Source organism: Chionomys nivalis, chromosome 8 (assembly GCF_950005125.1).
Source record: "Chionomys nivalis chromosome 8, mChiNiv1.1, whole genome shotgun sequence".
In the NCBI taxonomy this organism is placed as follows: domain Eukaryota; kingdom Metazoa; phylum Chordata; class Mammalia; order Rodentia; family Cricetidae; genus Chionomys; species Chionomys nivalis.
Genome location: NC_080093.1, coordinates 73,464,544 through 73,491,150, shown reverse-complemented (window position 1 = coordinate 73,491,150; position 26,607 = coordinate 73,464,544). Strand labels below are relative to the sequence as shown.

The 26,607-nt window shown below is 44.3% G+C and overlaps 1 protein-coding gene across 7 annotated transcripts in view; it reads right to left on the bottom strand.

The window, feature by feature from the left end:
• Arhgap17 (Rho GTPase activating protein 17) overlaps positions 1–26,607 on the bottom strand; it is a 93,111-nt gene that overhangs the window by 20,585 nt on the left and 45,919 nt on the right. For 6 of the 7 annotated variants that reach the window (XR_009057572.1, XR_009057573.1, XM_057777867.1 and 3 more), the window contains exons 4-14: positions 24,592–24,665; positions 22,868–22,979; positions 22,563–22,639; positions 20,401–20,512; positions 16,386–16,454; positions 16,148–16,229; positions 10,773–10,900; positions 8,678–8,789; positions 7,924–8,005; positions 5,829–5,909; positions 3,368–3,481 (exon numbers count right to left, since the gene is read on the bottom strand). Coding sequence is in view for 5 of the 7 variants with exons in the window: in XM_057777867.1 (XP_057633850.1) it covers positions 3,368–3,481; positions 5,829–5,909; positions 7,924–8,005; positions 8,678–8,789; positions 10,773–10,900; positions 16,148–16,229; positions 16,386–16,454; positions 20,401–20,512; positions 22,563–22,639; positions 22,868–22,979; positions 24,592–24,665 (1,043 nt within the window). In the remaining 2 variants the exon portion in view is untranslated. Of the gene's footprint in view, positions 1–3,367; positions 3,482–5,828; positions 5,910–7,923; positions 8,006–8,677; positions 8,790–10,772; positions 10,901–16,147; positions 16,230–16,385; positions 16,455–20,400; positions 20,513–22,562; positions 22,640–22,867; positions 22,980–24,591; positions 24,666–26,607 lie in introns of those variants that run through there. The other variant, XM_057777873.1, reaches the window with a different exon arrangement.

Here is a 26,607-nt window from a genome sequence, read left to right as displayed (position 1 = left end):
CCAGATGCTGAAAGGGTTTGTTTCTAGGGTTCAAGAAAAAAAATACAGTCACTATCACTGCCACCAAACATCTTAAGCAAAATATTACCAAAGCAAACCACTTGCAATGTGCCTGGAGGTTACAATGCACCCACAAAGCCTTAGGTTCTCAAAAGACCTAAATTGATTTTCATATGTTATGAAGCTGTTACAGTTTAGACATAAAGTGTCCCCAAGTATTTAAGACTTGGTTCCTAAGCAGTGGATTCAATCTTGGAGAGGGACTGGAAAATAAGGGCTCTGACCTAATCAATGGATTCATAATTTGATGGCATTACGAGGAGTTGGGGCACGGAGGGAGCTGGTCATGAGTTAAGCAACATCCATCTTGGTGAGTTCAGCTGCCCCCACCCTCACCCTGGCAAAAGATCAACCCAGCAGGGTGTGTTGATGATGGTGTACAGTCCTGCACAGAAGGGTAGATCAAGGCATGAGATACTCACCTGAGTATCTAGCTGCTCTTGACCCACCTGGACCTACTTGACCAAGTGCCCTGGGGTGGGGTGGGGTGTGGAGCATTATACAGGCTGAGGAAGACCAGTGTTGGAGCCATCTACGAGGGAAACCCTCATCTCTGTTCAGTAAGGCTTTCCAGATGCAGCCAGTTGGGGCAGGAGTGCCCACACCCCTGTAAGTAATCACTGCACCGAGGCTCTGTAAGGAAGCCCAATAATTCACTGGTTCCCCAGAATGCACTGTGGCAGAACCAAGCCTCGGTTTGTTGCTGGGACATCAGGAGAAGAGACAGACGCTGCTTTACACCTTGAGGAAGGAATTTTATCAACAGTGCCTTTAAAGACTTCTGGTCCTTTTCTCTCTGGTTCTCTGCATCCTGGCCAGTGCGAAGTGGTGACACTTTCTGCCTTGTCAGATGCTCACAGCCATGGAAGCAGCTGATACCTGAGACCAGGAGCCTAAATAAACCCTTTCTACTTTTGAGCTGTTCTCTCAGGTAGCTGTTACCATATGAAAAATCTGAGTCACAGGGGCCTGATTTAGGAATCGAAACTGGATTCCTAGAAACTTTCTCAGGTCTGACTGCCTCAAACCAACCTCTCCTGTCTTAGTGCCACTTTAACCTCAGCCCCTATCAGACAGTATCACCCATTTTCTAACTAAGCAAAACTTACAGATTCTTTTGAATTCCAGCACAATGCAAGCTCTGCTGGCAAATTACCCTTTCCCCTTCCTCACTGAGGATTCTGATCAGCTTTCATGCCCAAGTGCCCCACCAGACTGGGAGACTGTCCACGTGCATTCTATTCCAGTGACCCTTTTTAAAGAGACTCTGCTGATTATTCGCAAAGCTTCCTTTCAGGCCTTTTGCAGAATTTTGGAGCTCCTTCCTAGCCTTTGTTTACGGCATTTCCTGACAAGTTTCTGGGTGTTACAAAGTGTGTCTACTACTGTTAAATGTACTGACTTTTAACCAACTGAGCCACACTGTTTTTTGAAGTTTGCTTTTTCCTTTGAACATTCTTCGTGCCCCCAGAGTTAATCAGCTGCATCACTTTCTATGTTGGTGTTTTGGTCGGGGTTTATCTGCTCTATGATCTCTGCAGTTAGCCTGTTTTCCTACTTATTTGTAGTTTTGCTTTATTACACTGTATGCTGACAACTATTTTTCAAAACAAGACTGGGCACACATGAGCAAGGGAATGACTGATTTGAACTGTGTCTTTGCAAAGCAGGCCAGCAGCAATGATGCAGTGACGGGTAAGGACACAGACTCTGACCAGTGTCTGAACCCCACCACTGCCCTGCCCTGTAGCCCTGGGCAAAAAGACTGGCTCTCCTCAGACTCAGCATCCTCGTCTATGGATCTGGGAATAACACTTACTGCACAAGATGATGTGTGAGGACAAAGACCATCTGCAGATGACAACCTGCTCTCCAGCTGATCTCTTGTGTCCACCTATTCTACTTAACCCACACTGCTCAATGCCAGCAAAAGCTTCCTAAATGCAGCCCTGTGAGGTCGCTCTGCTTAGGATCGTATCAGTTACTTCCACACCGCTGTGACAGAAGAGCTTAAGGAAGCAGAGGTTTGTTTTGGCTCATGGTTTCCATTATACCAAGGTGAAAGAACTGTCACGGCAGTCAGAACTGTTTATGTGGAGGATGTTCATATGGAGGAGAACCAGCAGCAGGAACCAGGGGCAGGCATCACCTTCAAAGGCAACCCCTAGAGACCTACCTCCACCAGGCATGCCCCATTTCTCAATAGCTCTGAAACCCCACAAAACAGTGCCATGAGTGGGAAATAAATGTTTAAAATGAGCCCATGAGGAACATTTTAGATTAAAAACACAGCAGGAACCTTGACAATTCCCAAAGGACCCAGGAAAGAAAGTTCCAAACAAGCCAGCAGCACGCACAGGCCCTTCATAGCCTGCCTCTGATCTGAGGCATTTTCCAGTTACCCAGGGCCATCCTCAAAGGGCAGACACCATGCTCTGCCTGCCTATGGGGCTTTCCCTGGTCTCAGTGCCAGGGGCAGGAAACTATTCCTTCACTAAGGTGAACATGTGCTGCTCCCTGAGGCGGGTGCTCGTCAGCCTCCTCAGTCTGCCACATCAGTTCACCTACACTGCCAACGTGAAAGGGCTGAACAGGATTCCCTAATGTGTACCCCTGAGGTACAGGGCTATTCTGAGGTTAAAGCACGTGGAAAACACAGATGCTAGAGGGAGCTCTGGCTTTCTTTTCCTTTCCCAGGGCAGGAGATAACCTCGTGAAGAACACCTTCCCCACATCAAAGAAAAGAAACATTTTTGCCACCCATGACAGGCTGACAGGGCCAATCTGTACACATAAACTGTTGGGCCAATCCATATCTTCCTAGCACGTCCCTACACTCAACTGTCCAGCCTAAATCCACCTCGCCACATGCTCATAACTACCACACTGCTCAGCTAGCAGCACTTCCTATTTCATGCAGAAACCTGTAGGTTTTTCTTCTGTCAATTTATTTTATGTCAGTTAATTCTCAGGCACAGCTACAGACACTTAAGGGCTTGGGGCACAGGTCTGTCCCCCTTGTATTGCATGCACATAGATGTGTGTCTAGCTTTTAACCACACGGGCTGTTTGATTGCTCAGGAATGAGGCTCTCTTAGGACAGGAACAATGTCTGTCTCTGTGTGTGCTGCGCAGAGACAACACCGAGTTCACAGCTGTGTCCTTAAAACACCAGCTGGATGAAAAGGCAACTTTGGAACACCCTGAAGTCACCTACAGTCTGAGTGTGTCTTTTGAACTCTACTGCTACCCATGCTAATTGCCAGGAAGGAGAAGCTTAGGCATGAGGTGAAGAAGAATCACTTACCCTTCTTGTTTGGCCCACAACAGGTTAGGGCCCAGCACAATGGCAATGTTGCTAGGAGTCATTTTATTAACATCACTGGTCTGGGCAAGCTTTGCAAGGAACTTGATTAAATACCTAGGAGACAAAACAGAAGGGCAGGAGCATCACCGAAACACTACGAGTGTCCCTGGGCTGCCTGCCTAGTTTGGCACAGGTGGCTCAGGTGCTTACTACAGGCTGTCGCTAAACTGGGACCCAGCTCATGGACAGTGCTGCTCACACTTCTCGCGCACTTTATTCAAAACAGGCTATTGAAGGCTCCGAGGGAGAAAACATGACCAACATCATCACATCGATTTAACCATATCTATTTCTAGCTTATTTTTCCTTTATAGTCTTTCCTTTACCCCATATTAATTATACCATGATTAACAGTAGGCTTAATATATGCTTAATAAAAAGTAGTTTTAAAAAAATGAAACTGTATTTGAAAACACTTATTTTAATTATGAAAATATCCAATTACTGCATATGCTGTTATAAGCTAAGCAGTATAAAAATGAGCCATTATGAACAACCAAGGTGTCCATCCACAAGAACAGGCTAGGTAAAGTTCAGGCTGCCTTGATCTATAGTAGAGTACAATGCAAACACAAAAAATCATGTAGTGATATCAAAAACTCTCCAGGATAGAGTAAGCAAAGATATGGAGCAAAGTAGGCAATGGAGAGATTACATGCACCATGTACACAATCATCCAGCTTAAAAACAAAAGTGGGTTCAGGAGAAGATGGAGGTGGGAATGAGGTGGGTATAACCACAATGCATTGTGTGTGTGTGTGTGTGTATATGAAATTCTCAAACAAGAAAATGTTATTTTTAAAGTGGGCAATAGAGAAAAAATATGTATTCTGAATGTACTTGCACATGGGCACACACATGCATGTACACACACAAACACGCACACACACAGAGGCTCTTGTAGAGTGGAAAGATACTGAAGAAACTATATATTCTGTATTTTGTATCTCAGAAGAACTAGATGGCTAGGGACAAGAGATTGTTCAATGTGTATCTTTCTGAACTTGGGACCATCAAAATGCCCTTCATTATTTAAAAAAAAAAAAAAAAAAAAAAGCAAAGGTTATGGAGGAAAAAAAAGAAACCAAAAGATCAAACACCAACATGCTAAGATCTGTAACTGAGATGCCACATCGCACCAAACATATTCCCATTATCTGCCATCTGACAAGGTATGTTATACTTTATCAACTAGCAGCTCGCAAGGCAAAGCCAATCCTTCAAGTGGGGAGAGGGAGTATCAGATATAGCTGAGATAAAGACCAAAACTAAGCTCAAGTCAGGTAGCATTTCACACAAATCACCTGCAAAGTGAATTTTAAACAAATCTCATACACACACACACACACACACACACACACACACACACTACATTTATTCCTATGTGTGTATCAGAGAGGAGAAGTGGGGAGAGACAAGGAGAGGACAGAAGGACACATCCTTCAGGAGTCAGTTCTCTCCCTCTTTCTCATGGGTCCCAGGAACTCAGCTTGTTGGACCTTTACCCACTGAGCCATCTTGCTGGACCCTTGGCTTGGTTTTAACTGGCAATTCCCTGGGGATACCTTTCCTCCACACCTCTTCCAGGCTGTAGAAGTCCAAGGGAAAGCAGCAGTCCCAGAAGTTTGCCCATGGGAAGTTTTCTTAAAGACATTATTTAATAACATACTGAAATATAATCTCCACTGTACAGTGACTTGAGCACATAAAAGGGCACAGAAATAGTAACTACTGATTAACTGCATTTACATAGGGACAGCTTGGGCTCCAAATACAATATACAGCCACTGAAGCTTCTCATAGCAGTGTTTCTGCTAACAGCTGCAGTGTCGAAATGATCAGACCATCTACATATCAGCATCACCAGTACACAGCTGGGTAGGCACACCTACCCCATCCCAGCAGCTCTGTATTATTCTGCAAAGCCTTCTGAATGTGCCAAGCATGCTTGAGGTAGGGTCATCTCGGAAGAAACATATCTACTCCAAGGTCACTGCACCTTCATTTATAGAATCATATACACTCTGAAGGCTAATTTGATGTCAACCTGACATACCTGGGAAGAGGTAATAACTGGGGAAAAGCATCTACCGGACTGGCCTGTGGGCATGTCTGTGGTGCTTTTTCTTGATTAATGACTAATGTAGGCAGGCCCAGCCTACTGCAGATAGTGTCATCCTTGGGTAGGTTGGCCCAGGCTACGTGACAGCTAAAGAGTAAGGCTGGGAGTAGGTATAACACAGTGTCTTCCATAGTCTCTCCTTCCTTTGTGCCTCCAGGTTCCTGCCAGAGTCCTGTCTTGGCCTCCCTCAATGATGGATTGTAACCTTAAAGACAACCCTTTCCCACCCTGGCAGCTTTTGACTATGATGCTTAGCACACAGCAAACTCAAACACATACCTAAAGTTAACAAAATTTTGTGGTGGCAACTTCTGACACGTCGTCCATAAATATTGAAGTTTTTTGTCTTGATCCTGCACACTAGGAAAGAAATGTACACAAGAATTGATAAAAGCACACACTATCGATCCCCATATTAATGTGCTATCATAGCTCAGATCTGCAATGTCTCTCAGAGGCTCCTGTGCTAAAGGCTTGGATGACAGTCTGTGGGGTGCTAGCAGGAGATGCTGGAACCCTGAGGTAGGGTGCAGTTGGAAGACTTGATGCTAGAGAGAGGTCTTAGAACTCTAGTCCCTACCTTGTGTCTACTGGCCAGCATGAAGTGCAGGCTTTTACCACAATAATGTATGGCGTAGCCACAAGTCTGAAGTAACAGGAACTGAACCTATGATCCCCAAAACCATAATAAACCTGCCCTCCTTTAAGCTGATTATGTCACATATTTCTCATAGCAGAAAACTAACGCATGTTCTTTATCAAGTGAAGCTTGTCTCTGTTTTCAAAACTGCAAGAAAGCACTGATCTGAGAAATAAATAATTTTGGGGTCAAATCCCAGTTCCACACTATTAGACTGGGAGCAGGTACTTCATCTCACCAAGTTTTACAGGACAGGGGAAGAATGTTGATTCTGTTGAATGTTATTAAGGCTAGGGGCAGAATCCTGTGAAATCACAATGCCCCAAGCTTGGCACAAGCAGACGCCTACCACTGAAAATTCTAAGAACATGTGTATTAATTATGAAGCCTAGCGTTCCTTAACATAAAGGCAGCCTGATCACAGAACAATAGCCAAGCTCCCAGGAGCCCAGACCTCTGATCTTTCTTGGTGTCAACTCTGCTCCAAAGTCCAGGCTGGGGCTAATTCCTGTGTGGAATGGTTTTAAGAGCTCTGGTTCTACACAGCTTTGATGCACAAACTTCCATAAACACAAGATGGGAAGAAAAGAACCTACAAAGTCACAACTCTGTCCTCTAGAGAGTGCAGCAGGTAGCCACAATGCTGATGAGTCACCTGATTATACTTTAGAGGCCAGTTACCAAGCCAACAGGATGGCTTTTTCCAACATTTTTCTACCATAGCATCTACCTGCCAGCAGAGAGACACCTCCTCATTAAGGAAGAATTTTAGAGTCTAGGAACCTAGAGGAGAATTGAGGTGAGGAGACTACCCAATACAAGAAACCCTATTGATGCTGACTGCTGACTCATTTAACTCAGTCAAAAGACAGACTGAGAACTTGTCCTTGAACTTAAAACCTCACCACCTACCAGGGAGAAAGTCTCTTAGCCCACAGTGATCGCAGATCCCTGAGAAGTCACATCGAAGCCACGATGGCTCTATCTAATCATGGTCAGCTGGGAAGGAAAGTGACAGGGTGAGCTGAAGGGGGAAGGGCGGAGGTAGAGGTGAAACTAGTTGGTCCTTCCTCAGGACTGAAGAATCAGACAATCCAGAGAGGAAGCGAAAAGTAACAGGATCACCCGGCTGGCCAAGGAGAAGCTGACGGCATCTGAAATACACTGTCCTGTTACTAGGCAGGCTAAGCTGAGGGTGGAAGACAAGATCAAAGAATGGGTAAAAACTTTGGGGCAGAGAGGACTCCATCTGGATGCCAGCTCTGACAATTCCCAGTTCCTGTATCTGTACAATGAAGATAACAAGAATACGTGCCTATTCTGGATGCTCGATACTTATTAAGAATGGCAGTACGGCAAAGCTTAGCACACAGTGGACACTGAGAAAAACACTATTACTGCAAATAAGGGTCTTATTCTATTGCTGAAGAGCTGAACCTGCAAGCAGCCGGTAGCACAGGTACCCTATAACACATGACCTCAGTCACAGAGGGGTTTGAGATCAGCTACTTCATTAATGCGGTGAAGCAATACTAGTTCAAACAACAGCACAGTCCGTGAGCTCTTTATAGTAGCAATAATGAGTATGCTCACTCTGGATGCAGGTGGAACAGGGACACATCCTTATGCATGTATTTCAGTGTCCCGTGAATCCTCAGAGTACAAGGACTTACAAACGGGACACAGTATTTCACCATTGCTTTGAACTTTTAAAACTGAACATTTTAAACTTACCTTGCAACTTGTGTCCATTCTTCATACAGATTGAAAGTCATCAAGGGCTCAGGTAATTCCCGCAAATAGGACTTCAAAGCACCTAAAACCATGAACACATTCTGAGCATGCAGTGGGGGCCAAAGCTGCATTGTTCTGCAAATGAAAAATATCTCACATACAGTCTTCCAAGATGCACAGAACAAATCATGACCTGGCAGCAGTGCTTATACAATAAAGCCTTGCAAAAGAAATTCAGTTCTTTGCAAAAATACACCAAGAGAGCAATGGAAAATAAAATTCACTTTAAGGTAATTATATTAACATACAAAATTTCTCCAGGCAAACGTAGGTCATGGGTGTGACAGGAAGGAAGAAATATATCTTCAAAATAAATAAAAGCTATATCTGAGCACACTGTCTTTGCTGAAAAGAAATTAACTCTAGCCACGCAAAGCAGGGCTGGCCTCATGGGTAGAAGACAAGAAAGAGACTCCATCACGTGAAAGGACAATCCTTGGCATTCCAAACAAGAGTGCCGTGTTTGTCATAGCTACCTTCTTCACCTTTGCTTAACAGAGAGTGAGGGGGAGAAGAGAACCCAGAAAGAAGAGAAAAGGTGTATACATGTGCACACACAGTGCAGGTTAGGAGATTTCATCAATGACTTGATCAACCACTCCTCAAATGACAGCTGTTCTTTCTGCTGGCAGTCTGAGCTAGAACTTGCTCCCACTAAAGACAGCTAGGTTTGCAGACAATCCTTGGAGCTTACCTGCTACAGCATGGGGGTCTGAATAGAATTCATCCAGGTGAGATGTGGAGCAGTCCAGAGCAGCTTTCAACTTCTTTAGCTTAGAGGCTCCAGCCCCAATCCGAAAAAGGCCCTGAAGACAATAAAAAGCCACCAGCATCAAGTCAGAGCGGAATCTCACCCTGGGGATCTTCAGCTTGCTTGTGAGAGCAGCCACAGTGCCCATCTCACAGCACCATTCCAAGGAATGAAGAGTGTGGTGTGTGCCCAGTGTATGGTGACAGGCAGAACAAAGACCTTCTTTTTATTTTTTAAAATGATTTTATTGAGCTATACATTTTCTGTGCTCCTCTCCCTTTGTCTCCCCTCCCCTTTAACCCTCTCTCATCTTCCCCATGCTCCCAACTTACTCAGGAGATCTTGTCTTTTTCTACTTCCCATGTAGATTAGATTCACATATGTCTTTTTAAGGATTCTCATTGTTGTCTAGGTTTTCTGGGACTGTGATTTGTAGGCTGGTTTTCTTTGCTTTATGTTTAAAAACCACTTACGAGTGAATACATATGATATTTGTCTTTCTGGGTCTGGGTTACCTCACTCAATATGATGTTTTCTAATCCATCCATTTGTCTGCAAATTTCAAGATGTTGCACTTGCATAGGAGACTACTTCCTATATATAACCCCAGTAGCACAGACACTGAGAAAAACTAATAAATGGGACCTCCTGAAACTGAAAAACTTCTGTAAAGCAAAGGACACAGTCAACAAGACAAAACAACAGCCTACAGAATGGGAAAAGATCTTCACCAGAACACAGACCTTCTTAATGCTAGTTCTCCATCTCTGGAAAAGCTTTTATATGTCAGAGCATTGATTACTGACTACTACACCTTACAAATTTAGTTTATTCTTTAAAAAAAAAAAAAAGACATCTCAGTAAAAACAGACCAGACTGCATGCCACTTTCACTGACCTCAATGTGACAAAGAAAGAAAGAAAGAAAGAAAGAAAGAAGAAAAAAGAAAGAAAGAAAGAAAGAAAGAAGAAAAAAGAAAGAAAGAAAGAAAGAAAGAAAGAAAGAAAGAAAGAAAGAAAGAAAGAAAGAAAGAAAGGTATGTAAAGGACAGTGGGCCAGGATTTAGAAAACAGGCTTAAGCAGTAAGTTGTCAGGTTTCTCAACACTTCATACACCCAGAGATTCTTCACTGGGAACAAGAAGGAAGTGGTGGGAGGTGTCAATGACAATCAGAAGAATCGCTGGAGAACAAAAGCAGGCCCAGTTGAGAAGCATGGATTGGGGCTTTTGAAAGTTGAGGTTAGATACCAGAACCCAACATGAGAGCTTCCAGGATGTTCTTAACTTGGGTTGGATTAAATACCAAAGTTTTATCTGTGAAAACTCACGGTGTTGTTCACCTACAGAGCCTCTGTTCTTCTGCATGTGAGACTTCAACAAATGATTTTTTTTTTTTTCCGGACAGGGTTTCTCTGCGTAGCCCTGGCTGTTCTAGGACTCACTCTGTATAGAACAGGCTGGCCTCAAAGTCAGAGATCCAGCTGCCTCTGCCTCCCAAATGCTGGGATCAAACGCATACACCACCATCACCCAGCTACAAAAGATTCTTTAAAGGATCTAGCTCTGCCCTGGCATTAACTCCTTGCATGTTTACTTCTATGTATGGGGAGAAATAAGAGCTGTCCTGCTTGGTTCATGCAGGTATTTTTGGTATGGATCATATAAAATGCAATACATAAGTGTACCCTTTAAAACCACTGCACAGCACACAAAATGCAAGACTGTCGTGAACAAAAGGTCATGGATGTTCTCAGCCACCAAAGCATTGTCCCAAATCATTGAAAGGAGACAGGACGGCAAAAGGTCGGAGTACACTGCAAGCAGAACGAGTGCACTGTTCTGTGAGGTCGCACTTTATCTATTAAATTAAGGTCCATGAATCATTGGAAAATAGGGATCATGGGGACAGAGGTTTGAAAGCCAATGGTCTATACCTCCACATTGGCTGTAGTATAAAAGTGCATGGGGGGGGGTGGTAGTGACGTGGACAGAAGAAGGGTCAAATGATTTGGCAGGTGGAACCTGGGGTGCCTCTCACCTCCTCCTTCATGCCAGTCTCCAGCAACAACATGACGCAGGCCTCAATAGGGAGAGCAATCTCACGACCACTCCTCTTCAGGTGTTCCTCCAGGGGTGTACCGAAGGCTGGCTTCTCTGCCCACTTATCTAGAGCAGAAAAGAGTTGGTAAGACCTCTGACCACCTCATGAATCCCTGAGAATTTTCTTTCCATAGAACCAAAGGGCTCCTTTGTAGACTGGTGGCTGGGACTTGGGGGAAGGAGAAACACCCAGACATTTGTAAGCATAAGTGAGCACAGCCCATGTATCAGGCCAGGGCAATCACTGGGGGACAGAGGCTCCTAGCACACCCTATGGCACGACTTGCCCAGGGGAGATACTGATGGTGGCCTTGAACCTGTACCACACACAGTGAACACTTGTGGAGCCAGAGCCTTGCATTAAAATACAGGCTACATCTGAGCACACCGTCTTTACTGAAATTTACTCTAGCCACACAACGCAGGGCTGGCCTCATGGGTAGAAGACAAGAAAGAGACTCCATCACGTGAAAGGACAATCCTTGGCATTCCAAATAGGAGTTTTTGTTTGTCATCAAGACCAAAAAAGGTCAAGGGGAAGGCAAAGGAGAAAACACACTGTGGTATGCAATACTGTCCGCTAACCTGTGTCTACTTTAGAAACCTCTGAGGAGAAAAACTTTGATGTACGTGGTTCCCAGGCAACTTGGGCTAAAGGCTGTGCTGATGGTGGCATCAGTGTTTTATGACTTTTGGGTCACAGGCCCCATTTCATACACTACAGATCTGAGGCAGCTCAGCAAAAACCTGCACGATGAAGCAGTCATAGCAGAATTTGGAACATGGACCTGCTAAATCAGAATAGGAGGTGCTTGTTTGGCCTGGCCCGCCTGTGGGCACTGCAGAGGTCTAGTGCTGTCTGGAAAGCACACAGAAACCAAAGAAGGAACCAGCACATGAGCCTGTGCAGTAAGGAAGAGCACACATTCTCCCCAGTCTCTGATGGATGGCCCTCCCATCACCACCCTGCTGGAGGGCTGGATCTGGACAGGGTTGTCCAGGGACACTTCCCTCCCTTCCAAGCGTGGGACGGGGCTCCTTCCACCTATACAGAGAGGAAGGGAGAAAACAAAACACCACAGATGCACAGGCCTAAGAAATGATTGGAAATTTAAAATGACAGCAAGAGGAAGTGAGGAAAGATGAGAGAAAGGGGTGGAGACAGAAGACAGCGAATAAAAACACAGACCAAGTATATGCCACTCTCAGCTTCTCACCTTTGGCCATGTCCTAGCCCTGTCCCGGGGAATTTTCTAACAGATAAAAGTGTCTGGACCAGTCCTGTCCCACAAGACAGAGATCTATGACAGTTGTCTAGAAGTCTAGATCTTATCTACTCTGTCCCTTTTACTTAAAGCATTGATGGTCAACCTTGCTCAAAATGGTCATGAGACCATTTTCTTAGTGGATACGTGACAGGCACTTGGAAGTTTTGCATATGGTACCTATAATCACTTCTACAACATGTCCAACCCTAGACACTAACGTCAAACAGAAGACAGACAAGCTGGGAGGAAGGAGCCCAATGCCTTGCCTAACTCCTGCTTCCTGTCTCTGTATTCTATTATAAAACTATGGTCTCAGCCCTCAAACTAAAAATCCCAACTTTTAAAAAAGCAAAATGTCTTTACTGAGAGTCATGAGTTCAATCATGAACCTTGAACAATCTCAAAAGGGAGTTAGGTAGGAGGCAACCAAGAGAACTGCAGCAGCATTTTTGTGGCTGTGTCTCCTGTCAGTCAGAATGCCCTGTGGTGAATGTCCTTGAAGCTGCTCATGGGTCATGACCGCTACACAGAACACTACTTCCCCACACACGTGCACCAACAAAGGCTTTGCATCTCTGCCCCTTGGTGAACTTGTCCAGAGCATCAGAAAAAGAACCATAAAAGGGAGATCCAACCCACCATGATTTGGGATGAGAAAGGGTCATCTTTCCCCATAAATATACCACCTACCTCATAAATATTTATTAGAACTTTAAAACCAATGGCACAGGGCCCACTGTGCTGCCTCCTGCCTTTGAGGCAGCCCACTGCAATCTCTCTTTGGAGTGCCTATCCTGCCAAATGAACTTCTGCTTAAGCTTTTTCTGTCTCTCCACTCTTCTTTGAGAAGACAAGAACTGCGACCTCCATAACACTGAGAGATGGCCACCCTCCGTCCTCTCTTGGGATGCTGTAGTAAACACTAGCAGAGGATGGCTCACCACCCACTGTGGAGTGTCAGCAGCGGGGGGAACAAACGAGAACCTTCTGACCTAGACACAATTCCAAAGGCAAGTTCCAGTTCAAGAGCTGGCCTTCAAACAACAGGCCTACTTTGTGCCAAGTATTGCAGCAGGCACACAAAATTCTTAAGGACCCCCCCCCCCAACACACACTTTCACAGTAAGAGCAACTGAGCTATGAAGGACACATAAGACAGACACATAAACATGTAACAGCCATTAAACAGACAGGACATAATGCTAAGACGTGGCGATCAATGGTATAGACGAGGGTCGCAAACGCAGTTGTTGGGCCAGGCTGGAGAGGCTCTGGCTGCAGCCACTCTGAGAGCTGGATGGAGGTCTCCACAGTGGAAAGCATGCTGTGCTGAGATCTTTGAATGCTGACGAGAAGCCTGAGGCCAGGACTGTTAAAAAGTGTCTGGTCTTTCAATGGTGGTAACTAATTTTTAAAATAAATTTGAATGAGCTATGGTTGTTTGCGACTTCTGGTGTAGACCATCAATGTGACAGCAATTGAGAGACAAAGCACTCAGTGCTGGCTGCAGTGGTTAGAGAAGGCTCCTCAAAGGAAGTGAGTGAGGCAGGGCATCAAGAAGCAGACAAGCACATGTAAGGGAGTTGGCTGGGAACAGCACTAAGGGACAAGGAAATGAAAGTGCAGGGGGCTGGTGGGACAGAAGGAAGGTGGAGCTCAGTGCCAACTACCCAGAACCCAGTCATAGGTAGGCAAGGGGACAGAGTGATGGCTCTCAGGTTTCACAGTTGCAGAGTTTTGTGAAAAAGGCCAGTAAGAGAAGACAAGGAGGGAAAAACAGCTGAGCAGGAGGTCTTGGGTGCTGTCTACGGTCAAAGGCAAAGGAGCACAGATTCAAGGGAACTAACTGATGCTTACAGTGAAGTGGGGCGGGAGGGAGCTGTCAAGATGCAAAATGTCTAGAAAGAAAAACCAGATGAGGGAGGAGAAGAAGAACAAAAGAGTGGGAACAGACCTCAGAAAAGGCTGACTGCTGGGTGGTACAGAATCAAAGACATATGGAATCCTAACCAGGAAGGAAGAATGAAATCAGGAAGAAGATGTCCTCAGTGCTCACCTGGGCTGTGGCAAACACCAAGATTTGGGGGAAAGGTTGCTGTTCCTTGGGGAACTGTAATTTCCTTTAATGGTGGAGTGGGCACAGAAACCAAACTGCAAAGGGTTATGGGTAGGAAGGTGGACAACAAGGTGGATATTGGAGTTCTCCAGGTTTGGGGGCAGAAAGTTCCCACTGCATAATTTTTTTTTCTTTGTAAAGATATGCTGAGTCTTTCTGAGAGAAGGCCACTGAAGAAAAGACGGGCCCAAAAGAAAGGTAGGTACAAAGGCAGGTAGAGGCGAGCGAGTAACCTGGGAAAGACAGAGCACGCTTCTTCACAGCAATGCCTGTCACAGTCCAGCCTTGCCTCTTCTGTCCTGACCTCCCCTCTGCTCCCCTGACTTTCTGTATATTTCTCTGAGGAAGAACACTGAACAGGGAAATCCAGCCTTCTTGCTTATGTTAATATTCAACTCTTCCCAACAGAGTTTTCACCATTCAAAGGCCAGAATGACACCTACATCTTGTCCCATGTAGGGCCCAACCAGCAGTGGACATCACACACATGCTCTCAACACTCTGCTGAGAATCTGTATATTGCCCAGGAACTGGGAAACCATGACTTAGGAAGCAAGGGCAGCCCGTCCTGGAAAGAATGGCCAGGTAATGAGACACACTGCGCCGCACACGGCATTGCTCCAGACCCTATGCTCGCAGTCAGGCTAGGAGCTCTGAGTCCACAGTGTAAAGAATCCACACAGAGTAACTAACTCATCAGGACTTCCTGAAACTTAGGCGAACACATGGCATTCTCTAGGGGCCCGCTGCACACACATTTATGAATACCACACATTTGCCACACTCAGCGCCTGGCCAGATACCCTTGCAGTACCAGCTCAATGGCTCCACAGGGGATGTACAGTCCGAATGTCAGCTCTCTGTAACTGTGAACTAACAAAGTCAACAACTGTAGACCAAAAGCCTCTGAAAAGGCTGTGGGCACAGGGCACTCGCCTCATATGTGTATGACCGTTTTCTATCCTAGTACTTCAAGGGAAAAAGGAGAAAAGAAAGAAAGAAAAAGACGCTAGAAAAGGCTGATCTGAACCGAGTATGTAGGGACCTTCGTTTTCTTGTCATTATTTCTCAAACAATGCTATTTTTATGTAGCCCTGTATTATCATAATAGACATTGTAAGTCATCTGGAAATTAAAAACTGTGTGGAGGGTGTTTGCAAACACTATGCTGCTTTACATAAGAGACTTGGAAGTTGGGACTTTTGTTCTAGAGAACCAATTCCCTCATGGACACCAAGAGACAAATACAGAAATCCAAAGATAACAGAATAATTTCTGCCTCAACAACTGCCCACATATGCTGATAACTATTCTATGGCAAATCAGTGAGAAATAACAGCAAGAACTGAGATTGGGGGAGGCTTTACATACCCAACTTAAAACTACACACCAGGGGAGAGTTAACACACTGCTAGACAAAACAGTTAGATGCTTCGGCAGAGCAGACAAAACATCAGAGCTGGTAAGAGAGCAAGAAATGGAAGAAAGAATCTTTCTACTGAAGGTTAGAAAGAGGCAGCCATGGCCTTGTGATTTGATTACAGTGACTGATGTGGCATCAAGCGCTGGCTGGTCAAATTCTTCCTTGAAAAATCTGGAATCCATTTTCTAAAGGGATGGACGCTCTCTATGGAACAGACAAGCGCTGGAAAAGGATAATTAGATGGCAGAGGTTTGCAAACCTGTTCAAGGAGCAGAGGCTGCTTATCTTCAGTGGAAGGTGGTGGAAAGTGCAATGCTCCGTTAGTGTGTTAATTAGGGCTTGGAAGAAATTAGAGAATGCAGCAAGAATGAAATTGCGCTGGGAAATGCGAGGCAGAGAGGCTCATCTCAAGGAAAGGCATGCAGAGGCAGGGTGAAGAAGAACAGAGGCAGGGCGGGGGTGGGGGGGGCGAGAGGAGGCATCAGCGGACACGCAGGTTACATTACCTTGATGGGCGCGCATTTCGGGAAGGGCCTTTTCTAAGACTGCTAATGCTTTTCTATGGTAATCTGCTTGGGCTTCTAATAACTGAGAACAGACCCACATTCAAAAACAAAAGTAACGTTAGCATTGGATGGACACAGACACAATGGTTGAGCAAAACTGAAAATCAACTCTTTCTGTAACGCTTAAATCATTCAATTTTTATAAGGTGTTAACATTTGGTCGAGGGAAGGTACTTACCGTTACAAAGAATCTGCCGTACTCTCCTTCTTTGGCCATGAAGTTGTACATATCTGCTGCCAGTTGATCCTGGGTAGAAGATGTGTCACTAACATCAATAAAGAAACCTGCACCTGACAACAACCTCTGGGATTTCTTAGATCAAAGGGGACGTGAGCAGCCACAGGTGAAATGCCTACTGACCGAGTTACTGCACTGAGGCCCGATGGTGAGACGGCTTAGCCAATAAGGCACCTGCCTCCCTTGAGATGGCTCAGCTGATAAAGCACCTGCCTCCCAAGGGTGAGGACTCGAGTACAGTTGGGTACTATGTCTGCAACTGTAAGTCTGGTACTCCTACAGTAAGATGGTGGCTCACACGGGACAATCTCTGGAAGTTTGTGGGCCAACTAGCTTGGGTACACAGTGGTGAACAGAGCCTGACTCAGAGAGAATGGAAGGCAAGGAGCAACACCTAAGACTGTCCTCTGACACCTCCAAACCCATCCACCTATCACCACACAAACACCAAAACAGAAAGAGAAAAGAACAGAAAATTTTTTTGATTGGCATGGAAGGAAATCAGAATGTAAGGGTTAGTGTTAATTGTCAACATGACAGGATCCAGAAACCTTTAAGAGACAGGCGTCCAAGCCCCGCCCCCTACCCACCCTTGAAGGAATGCCTTGGAAGGATTATGTTAACCAGGTTGGGGTAGGAAGACCCACCCTAAAAGTGTTTGGGTCCTAGACTGTATAAACCTAGATATTTGCTGGTAAAAATCAAAGTATTGACTATAATTTGGCATTTATTGCCATTTGGGCTCTGGGTAACAAAAAGGAGGGAAAAGGTCATATTTCTATTGTCATATAAATATAAAATGTGTATGGAAAAACCCAGGGTGCTAGAAGCAGTAGTTTTCTGTTAGCAGCAGTAGATGCGGGCAAAGAGAAGGAGAAATGGAAGCAAGACTTCACTCTGTAGCGACACTTTTTAATATGTGAACTAATGTAAATAATCGTTATGTAAAAATTGCTGTTATTTTTATTACCTTGCAGTACTGAACCGAATCTCAGGCCTTGTACATTCTAGGTAAGTTCTCTATCACTGAGCCCAATTTCTGCCTTTTATTTTTAGACAGTGTCACAGATGTCCTAGTTGGCCCTGAGTACTTCCTGTAGCCCAGGCTGGCCCTGAACTTCTACTCCTTTTGTTTTAGCCTCTCAAGTAGCTCATATTACAGGCTTATACCATCAGGATAGAAATTTAAAAGACAGATATAGCATTTGAGTATACATTTCTAATGTTTCAAACATGTGTCTATAGACATTCTACATGTATATAGGAAACTCAAATATTAGAAAAACGATACATACAGCCTGAGTGAGCTTTGATTTGCTTTGTTTTTCGAGACAGGGTTTCTCTGTGTAATAGTCCTAGCTGTCCTGGAGCTAACTCTTGCGGACCAGTTTGAGGCTGGTCTCGAATGCACGGAGATCCTCCTACCTCTGCCTCCCAAGTGCTGGATTAAAGGTGTGCGCGCCAGCTTGAGTGAGCTTTTTAATGTATTATCTTCTGTTTTTACCACAAGGTGCACAAAGTTATATGAGGATTCTCTTACTCAGAAATGCAATTAAGAACAACAAATATCCCTTTAGAATAAATGAGAAAGCAAGAAAGTAGATTTCCTCAGACCTCGCCTTGCTCCTAACCAGAAAGGGAAGGAAAGAAAAATAATGAACAGGCAAACGCTACACACAAACTAAAGCTGGGGACAACCTCTGCGGCCCAACACGCTGGAATGTGGCAGTTGTGTAGGCTCAAGGGTCAGAAAATTGCTAAGCATGGAGCATGGTGAGTTAAGGAAGAACTATATACCCATCATGCATAACAACAGCTTATCTTTTCTTTTTTGAAACAGGGTCTCACTATGTAGTTTAGCTGTCCTGGAACTCACTATGTAGACCAGGCTGGCTTCAAACTCAGAGATCCACCTGCCTCTGCCTCTGCCTCCAGTGTGATGGAATCAAAGGCGTGTGCCACCACCATGCCCAGTTTGCTCAAGGACAGTATTTCTAAAGAATTATATCCCAACAGAGGGAACAATTACAGTAAATTCACTCATCAGCACACAGAGAGAATGGAGCAGTGTCTGTGGGCCGGGCTAAGTCTAGGAAAGAACAATGCCTATGAGACACTCCTCCAGTTCCCAGAACCCGGAGATAATGCCTTTCTCTACTGGTTTGGACATGTGCCCCTCTAAATATATCACACTCGTAGCAGTCTCGCTGGAATATGAATTTTTTTAGTATTCTTTTTTGTTTCTTTCTCCCTGAGTTAGAGTCTTGTGTAGTAGCCTATGCTGGTCTCAAGCTTGAAGCCAAAGATGACCCTGAACTTCTGATCCTCTAACTTCTACCTCTCAAGTGTTAGAATCACTACTCCCAGTATGTATGGTTCTGGGACTGAAACCAGAGCTCTGTGCATACCAAGCCAGCATTCTACCTACTAAGCTAAATATGATCCTTTATAAACATAAAAATTGTGGTGCAACTCTGTGAGGTACGGTTTCATTTTTACCTGTTTTATTCAGTATTTAACAGTTTAGAGAACAATAACTGCTATTTTTTTCCTTTTTTGGTTTTTCAAGACAGGGTTTCTCTGTGTAACAGCCTTGGCTGTCCTGGAACTCACTCTGTAGACCAGGCTGACTTCACAGAGATCCACCTGCCTCTGCCTCCCAAATGCTGGAATTAAAGGCATGCACCACCAACCGCCCAGCAATAATTGCTATTTTAAGGGTGGGATTATAACATGGCCCAAACAAACCAAAATGTAAGAGTTCCAACACAATCTAGGAGGAAATGAGTATTTCTGGAAAAAGATGAGCAACAGCAAGAAAAGAAAATTGAAAATCCTAAGAGTCACCAAAGACTTCTTTCCTTAGCACCTCTAAAAGAAGCGGAATAAGTATCTATTTTCATGATTAGACCTGGGGAGAAAAATATCACTTAATAATATAACCAGCATAAAGTTTTTGAAAGTATTTTTGGAATTAAATTTCTGAGAGAAAAAAAATATTATTCTCCTAAATTACAAACCAATTGTTGTAGAAACATTAAAAAAAAAAAAAAATTCTTACTGCCTGAAATGGTGGCCCAGGCCTTTAATCCCAGCATTTGGGAATAAGAGGTAGGGGGGAATCTCTTGAGTTGAAGTCAGCCTGATCTATAGTGGAGTTTAAGAACAACCTGGGCTACATAGTGAGATCCTGTCTCCAAACAAACAAACAAAAAACAAAACAACAAAATCCTTCCCTTATTAAAGTAAATAAGAGCAATTTACTATATAATAGATGTCATGTTTATATCAGAAAACCTATATAATACTGCTGTCTTTATACTGCCATCTGTCATTTTAATAGTAACTTTATATTATGTTTAGTTTCTTTCCCTCTGTCAACTGATTATTTTTAAATAAGCCCAGTCAATTTTTCCTTAAACATCCCACTTGCATTTTAAGATTTATTTTAGTTATTCTTAGGTTATTCCTTGACTGTGCTGTGTATGGGTATAAGCGTTTGAGTGTGGGTACCTGCAGAGGCCAGAAGAGGATGCTGGATTCCCCAGGGAAGTGGGGGCAGGTAGTTGTGATCCACCCAATGTGGGTGCTAGGAACTGAATTCAGGTCCTCTGTAAGTGCACTATGGACTCTTTAACCACTGAGCATCTCTCCAGACCCCACTTGGATTTTAAAATAAATAAATAAATATATATATATATATATATATATATATATTTGATTGTAAAATAATGTACAGTATTAGAAAATAAAAACTAACCTGTGGTCAGGATGTAATATATGAGAGGAGAGTAAATAAAAATAATAACAAAATAAAAACTACTCTTCAATATCATTCACAGTATTCTGATATGAACTAGGTGAACACTGAAGAATTTATAACATGACGTTTTGCCTATGATTTACAGAAAACAACAGGCGGCTGAAGGTCTCCCCCGATAAGGGACTCCCATACCTTGCACTGTTCAACTTTGTTCCCAGCTTCATCCATCTCTTCCTTTAGGGTGTCTATTTTGGATGGAAGCCCCTGAAAGTTGGTTCCTGAAGACTTGTGTGCTTGGTTCCACCTGCAAAACAGGAAGAGCCAGATTGAGAAGAAGCAGCGCAATTTTAACCAGGAGGCAGGCCCTGAAGACAGAGACTTCCCTAGCTGACTCCCCTATACTGGAAGCAGACTCCAGAAGGCCTTCTTCTTTCCTAGGTGTGGCCTCCAGAACAGAAACAGGCAAAACCAGGCACTGGCTTCTCCACAGGCAGGACTCCTGTGGTGCTGGGGGTGGCATAGCCAAGAATATCCTATGTCACACAGCACTGCTGCTGGAACATAATCTGTGGACCTTCTTTTCTGCAAGGTCCAATCACTGAGTCCTTGCCATGAGGCACCCTCTTCTGGTTTGATCTGGAATGTTCCCTATATACTAAGAACAAGTCCCTGCTCTTGAGGACTCCATATGATGCACCATGTGACCATGTGAGACCTGTGATTGTTCTTAGCAGCAAAAGTTAGAACGTCAAGCCTGTAGCTATGAAAGCATTTCAGATACACATAGGAATAGCAGAGGGGCAGATGCAAATAATGGGTCTGTAACATTATTTCTAGTTTTCAAATATGCTTTGACCCTCTGAATATAGATATGTATGGTTTTCTTGAATATTTAAATATCAATAGTATGCACACACAGCATGGAAACCTACGCTAGCAACTTTATAAGTTTCCCATTCTGCTGCCCTGCCCTGCAAATGCCATATTGTACCTACTTCCAGTATGAGGCACAGAAAGCTTCCCATGTCTATCAGTGTTGGGCTTGAGAAAAGCACAGAATTTGGAGTGTGACATCTTGTTTGCAGAGCAGTTCCAGCTTATGTAGCTGTGTATCCTGGCATCTAATCTCTGCCTAGGTTGTCTCATCTATTAGGTGAAGCTGATGAATACTGTCTATCTTGCAGAACTAAGATAGGGAATAAAAGAAGGGACAAGCAGCCAGGCATGGTAGCACATACTTTAATCCCAGCACTCCCAGAAGCAGAGGCAGGCAGATCTATGTTGAGTTCGAGGTCAGCCTGATATACATAGTGAGCTCCAGGACAGTCAGAGCTACGTGAGACTATGTCCCAGAACTTCAAAACAAAATAAAACAAAAAACAAAAACAAAAAACAAAACAAAAAAACCAAAAAGGAGGGGATAGGCACAACTGCTTGCAGAGCATGTACCACAGACTCTCACTGCATTTGATTCCATTTTCCTTCAGCAGAGCCACAGGAACAAGTAAAGGCAAACAAGGAATACTCATCCACTGTAGTTTCTCTGATACCCACTTCAGTTAACTAAGTGAGTATGACTAAGAATGAGTGTTGGATATCCTAGGGCACATGTGCTTGAGATGTTCATGTCCTGACAGATAAACCTATATGTTTTGCTTAGCCAAGCACGTGAAGGGCACACACATCTCAATTAACTAAGCAACAGACATTCTTTCTCCTGACTAAAAACATATGTAGGGGGGCATACTCCTGGTCTCGCTGTCTTGCAGGGCTCTAGACACACATGTGTACATGACAAGGCCACAGCAGAACTCTCCGTCAGAGTACTGGTCCTGCCATCTGCTATCTCTAGGGCATGGAGTAAATCATACAGCCAGCATGTGTTGGTCTCAGTCTGTCTGTGAAACAATCCTCTTCACAGAAACAGAGGGTGCTTGTATCAACCCCATCCTGGCCTTTCCAGCCACTTACTCCCGAGGCATTGCTGGCAGAGATGCCTTCAACTCTGCATAGAGCCATAAGGAACTCACAGTGTTCCGTTCATGAGTCCTTCCCTTCTTGATCATGGAGGTTTAAGACCTCATAAGCTGTCCGGATCACAGATCTATTATCTCTCAACTCCAATGTCTTGAGAGTTGTGATCTTGGAAGTGTCAGCCGCCAACCCTTTTCCTAATTAAGAGCCTTAGTTTAGAATGTTCTAACAATATCCCCACTGTCATACTTGGAAGGAGGTACACACAGGTTGTGACCTGGCCACTGACAGAGGTGTCTGTCTGACTCTGCCAGGCTTGAATGCTGATCACAGGACAGAATTCCGCTGCGTTCATCACTGATCTCACAGCGTCACCTTACCTTGCTCGGACTGAATCCCAGTCCAACACCAGTCTAGCCAGCTGTTTCCTTTGCTTTTGGATGTTGGGAATCTCCACCTGGAAGGAAGAACAGATCATACAGTTACACCTGGGGATTTTAGATGAATTCTTCAAAAAAGAAAACTTATTTACAATGGATTTTTATTTTTTATTTTTTCCAAAGACGCAAACTTCCCTTACTTCCCCAAAGAGTTCTACATTAAAGCTGATGCTGATTTAAATTCTAGGCCCACAATAACCATTTACTATCTGATCCCTATCAGGCCGGGCAGCACAAGAACCCACCTCTGCTATGCCGTAGAGAGGGTCCACTATCTCCTTCTCAACAAAAACTTCGTGCTGGGAGAGCTCGAGAGCCAGCTGGTTCTCAGCATCACCACAGGTCTCCAGCATCTTCCTTTAGAGACAAGACACCAAACAACAACCATGCACTCATAAACAGATACCAAGTGGTCGCGTGGCTGCATTCTGCTCTATGACAGGAACATAGCAGGGCACTACCCAATGCAGCCATTACGATGTATACACATGAGCCATCACCTAAAATACAAGTCCAGATTTATGCTTTAAATGAAATGAACTGAGACTGAAGGGTGGCTCACTGATGCCCTCAGTTCTGAAGGGAGGAGGGGAGGACTGTCTCTGGCATATACTTATTGCATAGGGAGATAATGTGTGTGCAGTGCAGCCACAGCTCAAAGAATCAGGTTCTCATGTCAGGTGAAAAGAGTGTTCTCAAAACACCCTGAAAAATTTTAACATGTGCAAAAGGTCACTCACTACGTGTGTCTGTTTTTGCATCTGGCTTTAGCAACACTTCCTCTAGAGTTAACACCAAAACTGGGTCTCCAGCTTACCAAGTGTAGATGTGGGTTTCTCCCCAGCACCACAAGGTTGAAAACAAGGTTCTCAACTGCAGATGAAGTGGCTGACTAAATAGGCCAAGAACACGCTCAAACATCATACTTCCTTTTTGTTTTCTTTAAATACACAGCTGATATAGCCCCAAATATATGTGCAAATATGTAACTCCATTAGCTCATGCCTCCCTCCTGCCTGGCTTCTGCACCATGACCCTCCAGTGGAGTTCTTTTGGCTACAGAAAGGGTGTGATGTGGTGAGAGGTGGCTGTGGTATCACAGCCAAGCTGAAGAGTTTGAATGCAGGCTTTGTACTCTGCAGCTGTGTGGTCTCAGGCAGTCTCCCTGCCCTTCTCCTGCCTGCATCCCTCATCTGTAAAATGGAAACGTTAGTACTGCCTACTTCCTAGGTTGTTCTGAAGGCTAAGTGAACTAATACCTGGAGAGAATTCAGACTGGGCTTGTACGCAGCTCACTGCTGTGAGGAGAATGACATCAGCACAAGGAAGCAAAGATGGAGATGTGCACTGGTTTTAATTTAAAAAATCTTGAAGAAAAAACTTAAGATTTTCTAAACATACACACAAAGTGCGTGAGCACACATGTGTGGTGATAAGCATTCTAATTACCCAGATAAAATCATTATATAGCATACCACCATAGACTATAAGTATACAATTATATATGTGTCAATTAAAAATAAATATATGTTAAGAAGAAAATAAACTAGACATAACATTTTGAAGATAAAACAACTACCACATAAGCCATATAATTCAGGAAAGGCATTCTTTTGAAACCACCACCTTCTGTGTTTTGATGGCCATACTTAAAGTCAGTGACTCTGAAGGACCGAGAAGGACTTGTCAATACTAACTCAGAGCCTACATTGTCATGGGCAAGTGTACAAGTTCATGCATACACATGGGGAACACATCCCGACTCCCTGTGCATGGTTCCTTTTCTACCCAATTCCATCCAAACTCCTAATAGAGAAAGACATTCCCAGCACCCCAGCCCTGGGTGCTGCTCCCCTAATGGAAGAGACCCCACTGTTGTGCTCTCAATTCCTATGGTGGCTGCCAGACACAACAGCTGTGCACTTCCCCCAGACTCTGGGCCAAGGGCTCTCCAGAGCACCACTCTTACCCCAGAAGAGACTCTTCTAGTTGGGCTGAAGCCTCTTGCAAGTTCTGGGCGAGCGCTGTCAGAGGAAGCTTTTTCTGGAAGGCAAAGATAAGGTGGGTTTTTATCTGCAGTTCACAGCCATTCTCATTGGTCTGTTTCAAGTTACTCTGGGTACCCCTGCCCTCCAGGAAATCCACAGAAGGAAAAGAGTTGTCCCTGTAGCTCAGCCTGCGGCTGTCCTTGGACTAAATTAACTCAGGTGTCCTGGCACACAGGGTGTGTTCAGCACATGGAGTGTGCCTCCCACATGGGGAATGGCCAGCATGTAGTGTGTGTCCAGTACATGGGGAGTAGCGAGCATAAGGGGTGTGCTCAGCACACGGGGAGTGCTCCCACAGGGGTGTGCTCACCTGGGGCTCAGCAGCTGCTACTGTTGCTGCTGCTGTTATTGTTACTAATTAATCAGGTGCATAGAGGTGCAGATAAGTATTACTTATCTGAAATCTTGGGACCACAAGTGTTTCAGATTTTTAGACTTTGGAATAGGTGCACTGCCTTTACTGATTGAATATCCTGAACATGAAAATCTAAAATGTGAAATGGTCCAAAATCTGTACTCATAAAGGTTTTGATTTCAAAACATTTTGGATTTTAGATTTTAATTTAATTAAAAATAAAAATCATTAAAAAAATAATTCATTTGCGGTGTGTGGGAGGGTATACCTGCACTGATGCCAATGTGGAAGTCGGAGGACAATTTGTGGAGTCAGTTCTCTCCTTTCTCCCTGTAGCCTTCTGGACCTGAACTCAAGTCATCTAGCATGACAACAAGCACCTCTACCAGCTGAGCCATCTTGCTGACCCTTGTTTGTTAACAGGGCCTCCTGTTATCCTGAGCTGGCATTGAACTCACTATGTAGCCAATGATGACTCTGAACTTCTGATACCTCTGTCTCAACATCCCAGAGTGCTAGAATTACAGGTAAGAACTGCCACACCCAGTCTGGTGCTAGGGACTGAATCAGGGTTTCATGTATGCCAGGCCAGCCAGCACTCTATCAGCTGGGTAGCAGAGTTTCAGGGTTTCAGATTGTGTTCTATGAACAGAACTTGCTCTCTAAATATCATCACAAGTAAATGCAATAAAATGTTCAACTTCAAAACTTAAGCTAGAACATTCTTAATCTGGGTATGGATTTGGCTATAATCCTAAAATTCAGCTTTAAATATCTAAAAATAGTTGAACAATTTTTGTGGTGTTTCTAAGCAAAGCCAATCATTTTTCCATCAGAGATCTGTTCTTTATCAGCAACAGGATCATCTGACCAGGGGAATCAGATCCAGAGGTGAAATGACTAGCTGGGAGCCTCCCAGAGCGCGGAAGTGCAGGCCTCACTACTGATCAGCAGCACAGCCCCAGTCTGACTGGCATTATCTCAGAGCACACAGAGAAGAGGCCTGGAAAGTAACAGAGGCTGCTTCTAACAACATGGCGCTTGCATTCTGCAAAACCACCTCACTCTGCCTTCCCAGTGAAGAGGACATGAAGTCAGACACTGCCTATTGCCTGCTTGCCTGAATGCATTGGCTTGTGCCATTTGGGAGTCCTTCTAGACAGCCATCCACGAAAGTACCAATAGTGGTGCTCTGGGGGAGGGAGGGGGTGGGAGAAACAGGACTGGGACAAACTTCACTCATGCTCTTTTGCGCGTTCTGAATTCAAGTTTATCCACGTGGCTGGAGAGATGTCTCAGCAGTTAAAAGCGCTTGCTGCTCTTCCATACAACCTGGGTTTGATTCCCAGCAACCATAAGAAGACCACCACTAGCTGCCATGCTCTCAGAACAGAAAGATCTGAGCATGACTAAGGATAATTCAAGGTTTGGGTGAGCTCTTTTCAAAAAGAGATGAAATGTAAGATAAACATAGTAATCAAAAGAGACAGACTTCATGCAATTCTAGAACTCCATGGGTCTAGGAGGAAAAAACATCATAAAGAACGTATTTTAGAGGTGCCATTCATGATTCCTGACTCTA